At 37.7% G+C, this 18166-nt stretch overlaps 1 protein-coding gene across 1 annotated transcript in view; it reads left to right on the forward strand.

Moving 5' to 3' along the window:
* The first annotated feature begins 1496 nt into the window (after positions 1-1496).
* NETO1 (neuropilin and tolloid like 1) overlaps positions 1497-18166 on the forward strand; it is a 61679-nt gene continuing 45009 nt past the window's right edge. Inside the window, exons 1-4 of the mRNA XM_042869693.1 lie at positions 1497-1547; positions 4587-4640; positions 6109-6246; positions 12632-12880. Of these exons, the coding sequence (XP_042725627.1) occupies positions 1520-1547; positions 4587-4640; positions 6109-6246; positions 12632-12880 (469 nt within the window). The 5' untranslated portion in view covers positions 1497-1519. The remainder of the gene's footprint in view (positions 1548-4586; positions 4641-6108; positions 6247-12631; positions 12881-18166) is intronic.

Here is an 18166-nt window from a genome sequence, read left to right on the forward strand (position 1 = left end):
CCCTTCCCTGGCAGCTCCCCGCCCCCAGACGCACTTTTCCCGTAGAGCGCAGAGCATCAGGTGCGGGTGTGGAGCAGCGGCCGCCCGCTTCCCCCGCACCCCAATGGCACAGATCCTCCTTCCCCTCACTCCCTCGTGCTATGTGCCCCCTCCATCCGCCGCCCTCTCCTGCAGGCGTCTGCTCTGTCCGCCCTGCTTTTTCTCGCTGAAATCCTTTCCCCTCGTCTCAGTACTCTCAGTGTATTTGCCCCACTCTTCTCCCTCCGCAGCCAGAGGGATGAGGGCCTGGGGGGGATATAGCTGAGGAAGCGGATAAGCTTGGGAGAGGGAGGGGGGAAGCTAACGGGAGAGATTTTGCTGTCGTCTAAGGGCTGATTGGAAGAGGTAATCATTGTATCTGCGGTTGGAGGATTAGAGGAGAAACTTTTATTGCTCCCTTTTGTGAGTGCGTGCGTGCAAATGGAGAAGTCTCTTCTCCAAGGGGAGCATCCTTTCGGTTGGCATCAGGTGCAGCTCAGGGAGGGACTGAGAGCATTTCCCTCATCCGTGAGCTGAGGGACGAGGGGAAACGACCCCTCTTCTCTCACTCTTCCTTCTCCAGTTCTGAAATCGTTCCTTCTCCACCACTGCCGCCTCCCCGTTCCTCCCCTCCCCTTCCCTTCCCCTGCTCTGGATGAGTGGAATAGCCTCCAGGGTTTCCTCCTGCTCCTCGCCCCGGACCGGAGCAGTGAGGGGACATCACTAACCCTCATCCGTCTCCGTCTCGCTCCATCCGTTCCCGAGAGGACTTCAGACGGTGCCATGTGTTTTCAGCCTCTCGCCGCTGCAACCATTTGATACCACGCAACGCGCAGGGAGAGAGAGGCTTTTGCAAAATGGATTTGTTCGATTTTAAAGGATTTCTTCTCTAATAAGGATCGCATTGCACACAAATATGACTAAATCCCCTATTTGGTAAATCTTTCTTCCCCCACCCCTCCTCTTTGGGTTCCCTCCCTCCCACCCCCACCCCTTCAGAGGAGCAAGCACGGGGAGCTGATGACGGACCCATTAATCCCTTCTTCAATGCATCAAAAGAAGCCGAAGGGCTGGAAGTCGCTGGGCGCGGAGTCCTGCAGGAGATGTTTCCCTCCGCTCTGGGTTCTGTATGAAGCTGGGGACTAAGGCTCGGCTCGCCCCGCCGCCGCTCGCCGGCACCTGGAGGCGCGGGTCGCCGCCGTGCCCGCTGCCGCGATGCTCCGCTGCCGGCAGTGCTGCCGGGAGCTCGCCGTGATGGGATCGAGCCGGCCGTGATCGGTGGAAGGCGGCGAGGGAGAGAGCGAGCGGGAAGAAGGGCTGCTCCGCTCCGCTGTGTGTGGGCTCCGCGTTTTGATGTTTTTTTGTTGTTTTGGTTTGGATTTTTTGTTTGTTTGTTTTTTCTTTTTTCTTTTCCTACTTCCATCCTCTCCCTGCCACTGGAAGTCCTCCCGTATCTAAATGGAATTAGTGGAGACCGAAGCCCCTTGTGTAAGGCACAGACATGACCCATGGGCGCAGCTTCCTTCACAGTGAGTATCTCCTCCCGCCTAGCCTTACCTTCTGCTGCCCCCACAACTCGTCCTACGGGACCCCATGGCAAACTCCCCCCCTCCAAAGCACCCCCTTCGCCCCTTCCCCAGCACTCCCCTGCGGTGCGGTGGGGGGAGGTCTGTATCTCCCCCGAGCTCCCGCTCGGGCTGTCTGTTGGTTTTCACTTGGGTGCGAAAATGGCTTTCGGCGTGCTGTGGGGGAGAGGGGAAGCGGCCCCCCTGCTGCCCCACTCGTGACTAGAACCGGCGGTCCCAGGGGCGGCCATGGGGTGCGAGGATCCAGCAGCGCTTCACCCATCGTCTGTGGGCTCTGCGCCGGCTGTTCCCCCCCCCAACCCCCAGAGGGGTCCTCCCCGAGCAACGGGGGGCACAGAAATGCACCGAGACCTCGGGCTGTGTGGTAGGACCCCCTCCTCCTGACACAGTTTTGGAGAGGATCCTCACTGCTGGAGGGGTACAATTCTTTCACCACCTTGCTATACGCCCACACCTGTAAAACAGCAGTGCTACGACTGGGTATAGGTTTTCCAAAAACTCTTCACTAGGCTAAACCACATTCATGCCAAATCATAGCCTCCAAAAAGCTTCCTGGCAGAGAGATAAACCTCTTAATGTGAGGCTTGCAATGGGAAAATGCACAAATCCATAAAGATTCAAAGATGCGCAATCAGTGGAAATAGAAAGTGTGATTATAATCACACTGATGATTAGGAGAGGAAAGAGAGGGAGAAGGCAGAGAGAATGCAACAAGAAATTTGGTGGAAACTCTTTGAAATAATTCCCAAACCCAGATAATGTAAATATTGTTGGTGTACTGCTAAAGATTCCCAAGTGACAGCTTTGAATGTGTAAAGACAGTGTGATTGGTCTCTTTGGAGGGGTCTTTTTATTTTATTTTATTTCCTGTGAAAATGTTCTTTTCTGGTGGTTTGAAAAAAAAAAAAATGTAAGAGATCATAGCATAGAATGGACTATCATGACTGCTTGAGTGAAAGGTATCATGTTATCTTTCCCTGTCAACCCCCCAATTTTAATTACTTTCTGGCACCATATGTATTTTGGCAATGCTGGTGTTAATGCCACCATGTCAAGAAAATAATCTTTTTTTTTTTTTTTTTCTATATGAGAGGTATTTCATTTCAAGTGATGGATATGATATATGCAGAAAAATCTTTGCATCTCTCTTTTTTTTTTTTTTTTTTTTTTTTTTTTCCATTTTACATTCTATTGTCAAATTTATTTTGACTCTGTGATGATAAGTCAATGTAGCTCCCTGCTTTGGAATAACACAGCTCTGCAACTTGGAAGCACTCTTTCTAGCGGTTAGCTGGAATTGAAAAGACCTGTGTTTTTCTTGACTTCAGTTTTTAACATTTAGAAAAGAAGAGTTGATAGATAAAGGGACCCTTTAAGAAAAAGACATGAACTGTGATTAATAGCCTAAGAAGAAACATTTCTCACATAGGGTTTGTTTAGCTACTGTTCTGCCCATTCTAGCTTTCATAAAGAATGCTGTCTCCACATTCTAGCACCAAACCTCCTTAACTAAGGAGAAATTTGGTTTCAGCTGGTGAGAATTATACACATAGATGCAGTGTGTTCACTGCATGAAACACAACTAAGTAAATGAGCAACGCGCAAAACCTTCATTGCCTCCAGATTCTGACATAGCCGATGGTCAGAATCCCAGCAAGAATGCATTTCCAGAATCCATCCCTGAGGAGCGTAAGGGCATGAATGGTTGGGTAGCATCCAGATCTGAGCAGAAGATGCAATGTTCTCACTGAATGCCCAAGACACAGAAGAGTTTTTAACTACCAGCCCTGCCAACATCCTGTCTCTGTTAGCTGGGAGAATCAGAAAGACACAGGGACTGTGAGCCTGACCAAGAAATAGAGAACGTGCTGCCAAGACTTTATTTTCCCAGCACTTCAACCTTTCCTTGCTTAATAAGGTAGCCGACGTGCACACCTAAAACCTTCTGTCACATGGGAAGGGTCAAGGGCATAGAAATAAATCTCAAAGCTAAGCTATTTTCAGAAGGACCACTGGGGGTAAGAAGAGGAAAGCACATCATTCAGTTATGTGTTGAAGACCACCAATTCCTCCATACAGTCAACGATACAAACACAAGCTGATGTATCCAAAATACTCAGGATAAACAGACAAGTTCATCTCCACTTTAACTTTAGTCTTGCCTGGGCACTAAGTTTGGGCTTTATGCCAAACTCACTGGGGTCAAAATCTTGAGCGTTCCAGGAACTCATGTTCTTGCTATCCCACTTTCTCCTGGAAATAGCTAGAGAAGACCAGGGAGGTGGGAAAAAAATCATAGAACTATGGAATGTCTTACGTTGGAAGGGCCCTTAAAGCCACCCAGCCCCACCACGTTCCGAGGGCAGGGCTGCCCCCACCAGCTCAGCTGCCCAGGGCCCCATCCAATCTGGCCTTGAGCACCTCCAGGGATGGGGCACCACAACTTCTCTGGGCAGCTGTGCCAATGCCGCAACCATCATCATTCCGTGATTTCTTCATCAGAGAGCTGGTTAGTTATTTTGGTCTTAATTTTATTATATATTTATTATAAGAAACCAAAGTGATTCAGTGGCACTGAAACTTAATAGGTGTTTGTCTACTTTGGTTCAATACAGCTTTTTTTTTTTTTTTTTTTTATTACTGGCCCAAGCTATGATTATATAAATAAATATTGCTAAAATGTTTTGTAATATTAAAAAAGGGAAAATAAAATAAGAGGCAAACATTAATGCTTGGAAATTGTATTTTAAGCCAAATAGTTCTCCTCTTTATTTGAATACTTTTACAAAGATAAACACTTATGTGGGCAGATTACATGCAAATGAGTTCATATGAAAAGTGAAACTTAAGGATACAAGTATACATGAAATACTGAATTTTTTACAGTAATTCTATTTAATTTGTGTTCTTTTCAGATGTTTACATTTGATTTAATTGCAGACACTATTACACTATTATATCTAATGCAAATCTCTCTTTCAGTCGTAGCAAGTCTAATCATCCTACATTTGTCTGGGGCAACCAAAAAAGGAACAGGTACGTAAATTTCAGACTTGTTTTTCAGATATTATATTACAGTCTTAAGTTTGGATGCAAGTTGTTAATGTAGGTCTGGAAATTTTTTGTAGTCCACCTACTTCCAGTGTCTGTAGCTTGTTCATTTGTTTTCAGTCTGTAAACTGCCAAAAATCCAGTGGTGATTTTTTAACAAGTTAGTGACCTTATCCATGGCTAAATTTAACTAAAGGCTCGACCTGACCTTATCTAGTGGTTGCAAAGTGCCCACTCTTTCAGACTAAGTGTTCATATTTGGTACCAAGTAATTTTGTCTCAAAATCTTTTTGATTGCTGAAATAGAATTCAAAATGTGAAATCAGGCTTCCTGGCTCCTTGTGCAGCGTAGGGATAGAAAAACAGCCTTCAAAACCCTGCATGCTAAGTGAGGTGATGGTCAAGCAGGGAGGGATGCTCAGCACAGTGTGTGTCTGAACGTATGTCTGAATGCTCACTCCCTGCAAACCTGAATTCATTTCAGAGGATCAGGATCCATTTCATTCTTAACTTGTATATGGACCATGAAGAAAGAGAAATGCATGCAGAATCTAAGGCAGATCTCAGGTGGTTAAAATCATGCTTGGAAGGTGCCTGTCTCCCTCCATTGATCTTAAGAACCTCAAACAATTCGGCCTTGAACATGAAAGTCTTGGTGGGACAAACTTGGATACAGGCACCTGGCTGGGAGCTAAGCATAGGAGGCCATTTTTGATTCCTATGAACTCTAAAAACTGGTGCATTTCCTAGAGCCTGCTGTCCCTTCAAGTCTAAATTTTTTTTCCTCCAATAAATCCATCTTATTTTGGCTTACTAGTTAAAGCACAATGTCCAGAAAGCAATTCTTCATCCTTTTCAGCCTGAAAAGATTAAAATCTTAAAGTCTTCAAGCTCTCTGCCAATGTGCAGAAAGGGAACGCAGAAGTTTCAGGGCTAGCAAATGAGGACTGACCCTGCTCTCTGATGACTCACCTTGGAGGAGGAAAGTTCTGGGCTGTGACCCTATCTCTGTCAGGTGAATCTAGGCTCACAATACTGTGAATTAAAAACAGTTCTATTAGAATTCTGGAATGGTTTTTGTTCTTTTTTTTGCTTGTTTGTTTCCTTAATTTTGTGTCTTGTTGAGAAGGCACACACTTGGATTTTTTGAACTACACAAGTGAGAAACTCATGTCTTCGATTCTCGAGCATGTAATTTAAAAGGTGATGTAAGGATGACTTCCCTCAGATATTCAAGACTCTTCTCTGCTTTGAAAAAAATATTTTGAGTGAGAATATCCATAAAGAACAGTCTAATTTTCTTCCAGGTCAATGATCATACTTAGACACAACTGGAAAAAGCTGAGACCACCATCAGATGGAACTATTTTGTTCTGTAGAGGAGTTCAAAGTGTCAAGTAGCCATCATAATTTTTAAACTAACCATATGATTTTTAATGTCATCATTTCACAGAAAAGCAGACTACTGCCGAAGGACAGAAACCAGTGCAGTGTGGAACTTGGACAAAATATGCGGAAGGAGGCATCTTCACTTCTCCCAATTATCCCAACAAGTATCCTCCTGACAGAGAGTGTGTCTACATTATAGAAGGTGAACAGTCAATGAATCTTTGTAGTCTATCAACTGTCAAAAAAGTATTTTATTTTGCTGTATGTGAAGGGTAGATAAAGCTTCTAAGTTCATGATAGCATCAGGAAGCAAGATTTAGAAAAGTTCTATCTCAGCAATTTTTTTTAATAAAAAAATTAAAAAACATTGGAAAGCATACTAGAAAATATTGGAAAATGCTAGCTTTCCTAACAGACTAATAAAATAACTTAGGTGTCAAGTATACATAAGTTACTTAGGAATAAACAGTATTATTTATTTTAGAGAATGAATAGAACCTAAAAAGCTGTAATACGATAGAAACCAGAATATTTAAAATGAATAAAAGCCATGAACACAGGAAACTAAAATGCTTTTGACTCCTCATATCAATTTTTAAACATGTCATAACTGAATCAGGGATGGCAAGAACAGATTAGGTGAAGTACAGTAAAGAAGATTATGCAGAAAACATCCATACAGTGAGTATAAAAATATTTTCTACCCAAGTAATCATAAGAAAATAAGGAGATTAACAAAATGAAACAACAACTAGGAAAAACAACACAGAAAATAGTAGATGTAAGATTCAGTTCTCAATGAGTAGATAGTTGAAGGTCTGGAGTTGATGTAAAAAAGGCTTACTACATACCTGTAATTTCTTTTCATGAATCTTAGCAAAATGGATGTGAAGGGATTCTTGTAAAAAGGAATCTGCTGAAGGTAACAAGAGATTAGATACTGTTGGAAGTTAGTAACAGAAAAGATGAATCAGGAACGGAAGTGGTAGAACTCTGAAACTAAAAAGATTAATGAGTTGTGATTACATGCAAAATACAACACTGGTGATTGCCCTATCCATGCTGAGTTGGACAGAACTATTAATTTAACGTGCTGGAATCAGGAATTGTAGAAATACTTTTTTTTTTTTTTTTAAGGATGCTGATTGTTCCAAGAGAGATTTTGAAAGCTGTATAGATCATTCTAACTAAATCAGCTGCTTTAGAATGCTCCAAAAAACACTTAGAGAAAACAGTTTGTCTTTCCAAACCTAGTGCTGAGTTACTAATAGAAACATATATCATAAAAATCTTTCAGGGAAATGATGGATGGTAAATGTTGTATAGTTTGAAAAGAAAATAAATAAATAAATAAATAAATGAGATATCTGAATTATACTTCAGTGATAAGTAAACTGACTGAAGTCAGAAGTAAAGAGACGATTATAAATAAAGGAGTCAACAAGCCCTTTGAGATAAATTTATGCTTCTACAGTCTTCCATAATTCTTCCAAAATAAGTCTGGAATTTAAGCAGATGTATGGTAAGCATCTCAGTTCTTTCATAGTTTAAAAATACTTTCACAACAGCAATGAAAATCAATAATAATAATGAGTATATAGGGTCCATATGTTCTACTTAGTATTATATTTTTGTGATATTTTTGTATCATTTATGTTGCTACATCCAGGTCTTTTTGCACACTGCAGTGAAATGATCTCAACATTGCTCTAAGGAGGGGAGGAAACATGCCTGTTTTATTTTCTAGGAATTGAGGCGCAAAGAGAAAGGTGGTGGGAAAAAAACAAACAAACAGAAAAACAACAACAATAACAACAACAAAAACCCATCAATTCTGTAAACCATAATCCAGTCTCTTAAGCCACGAGGAATTCCTTCTGTTAGTAAGAATGTGCCAGAAATATATTTATTGTAAGGACCTGTCTTTATTATTTTAACTACTTATGAAAAGATAATAAAATGAAAAGTGGTAAAATCTGCTATTAAAATAGACTGCTTTAGAATAGCTCAAATTGGAAATGTCAAAGTAGAGGAAGGAAATATTTAATCAAACATCTGTGTTCTAGATGATGAAATTATATGTTGACAATTTTGTGGTAATTTCTATGCAGTGCAGGAAATAATCTGAATTCAACAGACATCTTTATATTCTATGGGATAAATCGATTTTAGGCTTCTTGCTTCTTGTCCAACTGTACTGAGGAGTCTGGATTCCAACTGGATAATTTAAAACCTGTGATGATGTCATCTGTAATATGTAATTTAGTGGGAACCATGCATACTGCACAACACATTTGACTCTGCCTATTTTTGTCTTCCAAAATGGTCAAGAATAGAATGTTTTCAAAAAAAACACCAAAATGTAGAGATGTCTTAGAAACCATACTTTCAGTAGTATCAGTTTTGGAAAAGGGCAAAAGGAGACACACTGAAGTAGAAAAAAATAATCTTCTGTACTTAAAGTAATGTGTCTGTTCCAACTCTTTTTACAACGGATAAAGACAGCATAAAATGACAAAGAAGGCTAGCCAATGAAGATATTCGTGCATATCTTTTGTATGTTGTAATATTTTCTAATCCAAGACATAAATGTCTATAAACATCTCTCTTTACATCTCATTCCTATATTTATTATTGAGATTCAGCATGCTTGGAGTAGCTTCTGTCTGCTGTTATATTCCAAGTATCAAATGACAGGGACTGTTGATGTGATCCAGACTAGCATTCCTATACTGAGATCTCTTCTTTGCATTTCTTAGCTCATTGTGTCAGTACCATAGAGTTTTGACTACTGTGTAACCAACTATAAATACATATATGGCTGAGCAGGTTCTTTCCTGCATGCTTTCTTTCTTTTCTTCATTTTTTGCTATCAAGTACTATCAAGGGTAAATTCTAATGGCTTCCCACAAATACAATTCTGACTGACTTTAAAGGATTCAAGTGAGCACTGCAGCAGATAGTCTGTTATAATAAAATTGATTTTCATCTCATGATGCAAGTTTTCCCCCATATTTTAAGTCATCTTAAGTGTATGCAAGCCTTTTATCATTTCAGAATTATATTGGTGAAGTAAAAAGCTGGCAAAAATTGCCGTGATCATACACAGTGAGCTTTTAAAAGTGAAGAGGATTTTTGATTGTAGAGTCTATACTAGTAGTCAAAGTTGCAAACAGATCAAACAGCTAGAACTTTCTTTTTTCCTTTTCCTTCTTCCCTTTTTTTTTTTTTTTTCTCCTTTTTCTTTCTTTTCCTTCATTTTTTTTACTTCTCGTTTGGTTGTAATGACAATTAACTTTTGGAACAAGCAGAATTTTTTTGAAGTCCAGGTTGGATGCCTTTCTAAAAGAAGTGCTTTAGGTCATCCAGAAGTCATGGACTCAGTACAAAAAATTTTATGCTATAAAGCAGCTTCTGGTGAGTCCCATCTACCTTTCGATATGAATCAAGATTTTTTTCTTCTTTGTTGTTGTTGCTGTTGTTTTTTGTTCAATCCTATTGGGCATATAGAGAACATAGGAAATAGCTGAATGTACACATTAAGTTCTCCGCTGGGACTAATTTTACCCTTGTTTCACATGTTCATGACTCTTACCTGGCAAAATTCACAGCTGCTTGGAACAAATGCAGGAGCAGCATTAGACTTTGCCAGACTGCAGAAAATTGGGCACACGTACTCTAGAGGGAAACCAAATAGGAGTTTTTTAGAAGCAATCTTTTGTTGGTGTTAAAAATATGTGGGCAGTAGGACCGTCATACTTTACGTAGTATATTTTAAGAGCTGTTTTGGAAATAAATAATCTTAATACTTATATGTTTTTATCAGCTCTTCAGTTTTTACTAAATAAATGCTTATGTATAAATAGAGTTATGGACCAGAATTGCTTATGAAGAAAAGTATCGCTTCACTTATGAAGTAAATCTTACACTTTATATCCTTGTGGAAGTTCAGAGTAAGTTTTTTTGAAAATCTTCCATGTTTTTTCCTAAAGACATCAAACTCTTTACTCCTAGCTATTTACCTGTATAAAAATTACCACCTCTCAAAGTCCTTTCATATTTCAGGTTGATTTTTTATGTTCAAAAATATGCATCAAAACAAAGAAAAATTCCTCTTTCAAAGGAGATTGTGTCTTTCCCATCAACAATAGCTGTACAACCAGAAATACTAAGGATCATTCAAAACTGTTAGTACTGTAGTATCCCAGATAGATGATGTTTGATTTTTCATTTCTATGCTGTCTGGTAAATTGAAACATTTTTTGCTTAACTTCCATTGTCACTTACGGTCTCAGAGACTGATCAGAATCTAAATCCTAATTGTGTGTTTTGTTGCAAATGTTCTTCTTTAGCTGGAACCCAAATGACTTTTTTTGTAAAATCTTAGTACAGCTCTTGTAAAAGATAATTAGATTTAAAAGATGACAAATGTAAACATTAAGTAGCTTTTCTGCCATATTAAATGTCTTTGAAGAAACATAATTGGAAGTTTACTACGGAAGAACTTATGATTTGAAATTTCTGAGGTAGCTTCAACATGAAGCTTCAATATGAAATTCATTTGAACACAGCAGAAACTTTTCCTGTGACACTGTAATAGCAAAATAAGCTTCAAAGATGTTAGATGTGAATGTGATTTACCTGTGAATGAGGATCATTTCATCCCTCCTCCTTTGATTAGACAGTGGATTCCAATCCAGTATGGAATAAATGCTTTTTTTTTTTTTTTTTTTTTTTTTTTTTCCTGTCTGTTTACTTGATTTTCGTGTGTGTGTGTGTGCGTGAGTACTTATGCATACTTTGTTCTTAGTCATTATTTTAGTCACTGTATTTCCATAAGGCTTACTGTGATTATATTTGCATACACTGTTGCAGAAAGCTGTGACACAAGGTATATATTCATAGAGTACCTGCTTGCTTTAGTTTACTTATAGCAAGAAAACCTTTTACTGAACTAAGAGTAAAACTGTGAAAATATTTTTGTTTTTTTGTTTGTTTCTAAAGTGTAGATAAAGTTGGGAGTTTGAATTGTGTTTTTATCTCTTGTTATCATTTTCAGGAAGGTCTGGATCACTTTGGTAGATTATTGCAACAAAATGTTTAACCTTTTGCTCTAAGATGAAGCAGGGAAGTGCATACAAAAGTAGAGAAAAGGTAGCATGAATGCTTACTTAGTATCCCTTTCAATCCCTGCTCGGTCTTCTGTAATCACCACAGTCACTGTAATTATGGAAACAGAAAGTGTTGCATTCCTGAGAGGAGTCAGGAGAAAAGAGCCATCATCCTTTGAGCTAGTGTGCAGAGAAATTTGTGACACAGACTAAAATAAATTGGGAAGCATTCATTAGGTTTAAGACTGATTGGTGCAAATCTGCAGGAACATATAAGCTCCTTTTCATCTTCCCAGTGACCAGTACAGATCCAAACCATTTGTTGTGAATGGTCCTTGGCTGATGAAGAAAACCACATCATGCCTAAGAAGGCTTTCTTGGAATTCTGACTATCATGGGCCACAATCATTCTAGCAGGTGATTTTAATGGTTATGGAGTGAGAACTGTCAGTTGACAGCTTCTAGACTCACTCCCTGGCCTTCTTTTATTTAGCAGTGGAGAAGCAGAGCTGATGAATGGTCAGTGCTCCATTCTTAAAGCAGAGCAGCCTCTAAGCATGGGAGACCTGGTGGAAAGATAGAAACTCTTCCCTGGGCACTCCATAAGCTGATGTGATTTTCTTCGATCCTTTAGCAAGAACTGAGGTTGACTGAAAAAATCCTTGTCTTGGCTTTGTTGGAAAGTAAGCAAAAGCAGAGGAGAGTAAACTACAGCAACATTTTGATCCTAAAACTAGTTTGCCATGTGAAATCCAGATTTTTAGTACCTATTGCTAAAGTGGTTTTTTTTTGTTGTTGTTTTTTTTGTTTGGTTTGGTTTGGTTGGTTGTTTGCTTTGTCTAAAATGACCACGATAAAGTTTCTTCAAGGTTATTCTAAATAACATTTTTTTGCTCTTTAGTAAATTACTTTTGCTTCATCTTTATTCTTAAATGTGAATTAACTTTACTTTTCCGTGTTTTAATGAGATAATTGATATGAATTGTACTCAGATCTGCATTGACTACCGTATGTATGGGAACAGAATTTGTGCTTAGTGCTATACCACAGTTCCAAATAGACTTTTCTTCATCTTTGTATTAATTTTAAAAGTATTCTGATTCATATTTCCTCTCAAATAGAAGACAAGGCTGTTTTTTTTCAGATATATAAGATTCTTAGAAAGCTGTTGTGTTTTACATAACTGTTCCTAAATTGTATTTTGCTTTACGTCATAGATATCTCCTTTAATTTTACTAAAAAATTACACATTTTTCTGTGAATAGATGAGTAAAACAATGTGTTTTGTTGTTGTTGTTGTTGTTTTAAGTAATAATTTTCAAACATAGAGGGTTTTTTTTGTTTTGTTTTGTCTATGGACAATGTTAATATTCGTATGTTAAGGTGTATAAAAATTGTTTGATTCTCTTAATTTTGTATCGAGTTTGAAGGATTTTGCTTTAGAAAATAATACAATAATTTTCTTTCCATCTCCAGCTGCCCCTAGACAATGCATTGAACTACACTTTGATGAAAAATATTCCATAGAGCCTTCTTGGGAATGTAAATTTGACCACATTGAAGTACGAGATGGACCTTTTGGCTTTTCTCCAATCATTGGACGTTTCTGTGGACAGCAAAATCCACCTATGATAAAATCCAGTGGCAGATTTCTGTGGATTAAATTTTTTGCTGATGGTGAGCTGGAATCTATGGGGTTTTCTGCTCGATATAATTTTACACCTGGTAAGTATAAAACATCACAATTATTGATAGAGAACTTTGCTTTTAACTTTGCTTACGATGTATAATGTATAGTGGCATGTTATTTAATATCTTTAATGAGGTCTATCTTCAATATCAAAGAAAATATTAATAGATAGGAAATAATAGAAGATACATATATTTCACGTAATAAGTAGGGCTTATTCAAGCAAGAACTTTTCAGTACAGTTCTATCCAATATACATATACTCTGGCTCTGCAGTTTTATAAGAATTGTTTTCAACAAAATTCTATTACAGTAAATCATTCAAAATATTTCATGGGAAATGCTGTGCTTTATGCCTGACTGTTACACCATACAGCTTATCCTTCAAAATTATTATTGATAAAGTATTCTAATAAAAAAAACTAACTACCTCAGGGAATTCCGTCTTTGCATTTCCACTTCGCCAATTATTTCACCAGTTGAGGAGTGGACTAGTTCTCCCTTTTCAATAAATTCATATGTTTTGCCAGAGAAGTGTGAAATACTAAATTGTATTAAGTAAATCTTAATTGTAATTATACAGCTATTCACTTGTCACTTTTAAAACTTAATTCATCAAAGTAAAATAAAATTCATGGTCATGCTTTCCAACTGTTTTTTCTCCCACTTATCAACAAAAGATTGCTGCCTTTAAATTTCATTTTTGGCTGAAGCTACAGTATATTGCACTGAACTGCTGGATTTGACGTGCTTCTGTACCTTCTTATGTACTGAGTGATGAGTCATACCTTAATATAGCTTGCTCTAAAGCACTACAATTATAATGTAATTTTATCAAGTATGTCACCACTGATTCAATTAAATTGTTGTATTAGGTGGAAAAATATTCTTTTATAGACATATATATATATATATATATATATATATATATATATATATCTGCTAAAAATAAAGAGCCTCAGATTCTGCTTGCTTTATTATTCCAGCAGCATTACAGAAAATACCAGGGCTACTTGAATGTTCTTCTATGTGGCTTTATTTCTCTAATGCAAAGAAAATAGTTATAAAATTAATCAGAGTAGTTCAATCTTCTTTAAAGTCAAAGATTCTGGTTTCCAGAGGGAAAGCGTACTTAGATAATTCAAAGAGCAACAGAACACAGAATTTCTGTAGGAAATAACCTATAAACAGGTAGATGTATATGTTGTAAATGCAAGATAATACATGAAATTGCATTATATCCTTACACACTTGTCTCTGAAAAGTGAGTTAAATTAGTATGTTTCAGTTGCCATAGCTCTCTGGACTTTTGCCATTTTCCTCTCCATCTTCCCCAAAAGTTCTTTGCTTCAGATTTCATTTCCTTCTTTTTCAAAGGGATTTGTGATATGGTTGAAAATATGTCCATAACATGACTTGCAGTTTAGTTTGTCTAAAAAAATTCTCAGATGATTATTTCATGGACAGTGTTTTATTCTCATTTATTTCCTTCTGATGTAAGGTGGATTTCTACATGGAGATCAATGCTGTTAAATTTCTGTAACAGCATGAATTATTCCAGACTTCAGATGGAAAAGCTGTCTTTTTTTCTTTTTTTTTTTTTTTTTCCTCTTAGCTTTTTATAGGAAGCTTTGTAAATGATAAAGCGTTTCTATGAATATTGGCCAAAATGAGAATATGGTTAGTTTTACAAGTGCAAAGCAGCACTGCTGCCTCGTTAATCCTCAGTAACAGGATCCAGATCACATTCTGGACGAACTGCTTGATCAGTTCTTTGTGGTATAAGAATGGATCAGGCCTCATATTTTGAGATGTGCTGTCCAAATTATTTGCAGTTCAAGGGTTCGCTGTCAACTCATCAACAACTGACAGCTTTCAAGAGGGTGTAAAAGAGAGGCATTGCCTCTAGAAAGTAGCATCTAAATCCATCTTTGACTATTTCTGCAATTAAACAATTTACAAAGGAAAGGTCAGAAGAAAAAAATACAGCTGACTTATTTTTAAAGAACCTCAAGAATATGACTGAAAGTAATTTGACAATTGTTGGTATCTGAAGCAGCTTAATGATAGCTGAGTGATAGTTTGTTACCTCTACCTGTATGGGTGTAAAAATTACTTGCAGCCCTGTGTAAGAGGCTTCCTTCACTCTTGAGGTAAGCACTACACAGTTGTCTTTTTTGTAGCAGCACTCTTTGATGTTTCCCCATGTGAATTGTCCCCCAAAATTCCCCAAAACTTCCTCAGTTGCCATCTTTGCTCTTGTTGTCTGATGGATGTGTTGGTTTGTTGATGAAAGAAACGTAGTGCTGAGTGTGTGGGTGTTTGTGGTGTTATGTATGATAAGATTTACAAAATAAGTAAATTTGGCTAAATTGAAGCTGTAAACATTTATTATTATTTGACTAGTACATGGAAAAGTAGAGAAAGAGATTATTTACTTTGTCTCCAGGGTGTACAGAAACAGCTCAATAGATGGAAGTTGAAAAAATATCAATAAGGGTATCTAGACAAATGTTCCAATGAAGATCTATTAGTCTGTGTAAAAGGAAAAAGCTCTGAGGCATTTTAAATCTAGTTTAGATTAAGTTCTAATAAAAAATAATTTATGTAGAAGAATCCTAAGGAATAGAGTAGTATTTTGCATTTACTAAACCTTTCCTGTTTAATTTCTTTCACTTTTTGGATTTGAAATTATTGGAGCCCTAAACTGTATACATAGGTAGAACTTCTTCTACCAAAGCAAAATGCCAGTCTAACTTCAGCAGTTTCCCAACAGGTTGGGGTTTCAGGCATCTTTAAACAAACATCATTGTCTCGTCATATACTCTATTTAAGTGAGACCATACTTTCATTCCTCAGATTACTTTTCAGCATTCTGAAAGATGAACTCTAGGAGGACAAATGACTTTTATGACAAAAATTTCCAGAAGTCTATATAAAAACAACGTAATCATATACCAAATAAGTGATAGTAAGTGTCAGGTCCTACATTTTGGACACAACAACCCCAGGCAGTCCTACAGGCTTAGGGAGGAGTGGAGGAATGCTGCCTGGTTGAAAGGGACCTTGATGTACTGATGAGCAGTCAGCTGAATATGAGACAGCAGTGTGCCCAGATGGCCAAGAAGGCCAATGGCATCCTGGCTTGTATCAGGAATGGAGTGGTGAGCAGGACTATGGAAGTCATCCTGCCTCTGTACTTGGCATCAGTGAGGCCTCAACTCGAGTACTGTGTTCAATTTTGGGCACCTCAGTACAGAAAGGACATTGAGGTGCTGGAGCAGGTCCAGAGAAGGGCAATAAGGATTGTGAAGCACTTGGAGAATATGCACCACGAGGGGAGACTGAAGGAATTGGGGCTGTTTAGTCTGAGGAAAAAGAGGCTGAGGGGAGACCTTCTTGCTCTTTTCCAGTGCCTGAAAGGTGCTTAAATGAGAGTGGGTTGATCTCTTCTCACTGGTGACAGGTGACAGGACGAGGGGAAATGGCCACAGGTTGTGCCCGGGGAGGTTTAAGTTGGATGTCAGAAAACACTTCTTTACAGAAAGGGTTGTTAAGCACTAGAATAGGTTCACCAGGGAGACGGTTGAGTCACCATCCCTGAGTGTGTTTAAAAACCCTTTGGAGTGCTGCTCAGGGACATGGTTTATCAGAGGGTTGTTAGAGTTACGGTAATATTGTTAAGTCATGGTTGGAATTGATGATCTTTAAGGTCTTTTCCAAACTGAGTGATTCTATGATTCCATAAAACTACTGACAACTGCAAAAAAGTAGGCTTCTGGTTTTGTGATTTTATAAGCTATAGGGTTAAGTATGATTAGGTTGAATGGTATAATTCTTGAATATTTTTAATGTTAAAACTCTGGGTTAAAGGAAAGAGCTTTTTATTTTGTTATATCTAAGTACCAGTAACAACCAGATGCAATTTGGATATAAAATATCAAACATGTTGTATGCTTTTATGTTTTTAAAAGTAAAAAAAAAGTTTAGTCATTCATTTTATGCTAGTTTGATTTTATATTTATTGTTAAGTAGAATTACTATCAAATAAAGATTAACTTCAATCATTTCTAAATGAAACTATATGAACCTATTAAATCTTTCTAAATATATATATAACCTTTTATTTTTACTTTCCAATCTCAGGTAAGAAAAAAAAATGACAATACAATATTTTGATTAATATTTGATATTCAAAATATTCTACAATATTTTGAAGTTGGTCTTTGGTTCATTCTGAATGCAAAACATATTGGTTAGTGAAGTACACAAAATGTCCCTTGCTCTTATTTCATTATTCTCTGGACCACTGAAACACCTATAGCTTTTAAATACATGACATTTCTGGGTCTTATTCTCCATCTCTTGTCCTCCTTTCTCCCAAAAAAGTTATGTCTCAAGAGCATTTTCCCAAATGATGTTAAATTTTTTGTCCAGTGCCCCACACGATGTTATGATGTGGAATACTGAAAACCAAAAATCACAAAACCATGACATCTAATCTTGCTGTTTCCAGCAGTACTTCAAAGGGACTTGTTCTTGACAACCACTCTTTAAAATGACTCAATTTTTCAGAGTAGACAAGGATTCACATCGAGAGTGGACATATTTATTCCATCTCTGCTACTCAGCTAAAATAATCAGATTTTTGTTTATCCTGGTCTCTGATTTTGCAGGACAGTGGCTTAAGATAGCACATCATTACTTTCAGTTCCATCACTTAGTAGAAACCATCTGTGTTTTTATTTAGTCTTGTTAATATAAAGGTCAGACAGTAATGTTTTCTGTTCAGCTGCCTGATAACAGAAAACTGAAAAAGCTTTATACTCTTATTCCCCAAAAATGGACTGTAAAACTCTGTCTATTCAGAACAATGATACTTTTACATCCACATTGCACTGGTACAAGTAGCTCTAGAAAGACAGAATACAACAATAACATCATCTATCTTGAGGAAAACAAAAAGCAAACCCAAAAAGAACAACAACAAAAAAAGTCGTCTTGATCAGGGTAGGTCTGTATTTTAGGAATGATGAAAAATGTTTGATAGATAAACTAAATTCAACTGTAATTCTAGAGAACAGTTATTTCGACACATAATATCCTTGTCCTTCTTTGTGTGTATTTAGGCATCCCAGACACCCAGGACAGGTGAAGAGTGCTTGTGACATCTTGCTCACTTTCATGCTATTTCGTTTCATTTCGTTTCATTTTGTTTCATTTTGTTTCATTTCATTTTGTTTCATTTTACTTTAATTCCCAGTTCTCTTCAGACATTGGTCTAATTGCTTCTAAGTTAAAATCAGCCACAACAATTTTTA

This window comes from Lagopus leucura, unplaced genomic scaffold, assembly GCF_019238085.1.
Source record: "Lagopus leucura isolate 7727_CA_CO unplaced genomic scaffold, USGS_WTPT01 Super-Scaffold_100002, whole genome shotgun sequence".
NCBI classification, from domain to species: domain Eukaryota; kingdom Metazoa; phylum Chordata; class Aves; order Galliformes; family Phasianidae; genus Lagopus; species Lagopus leucura.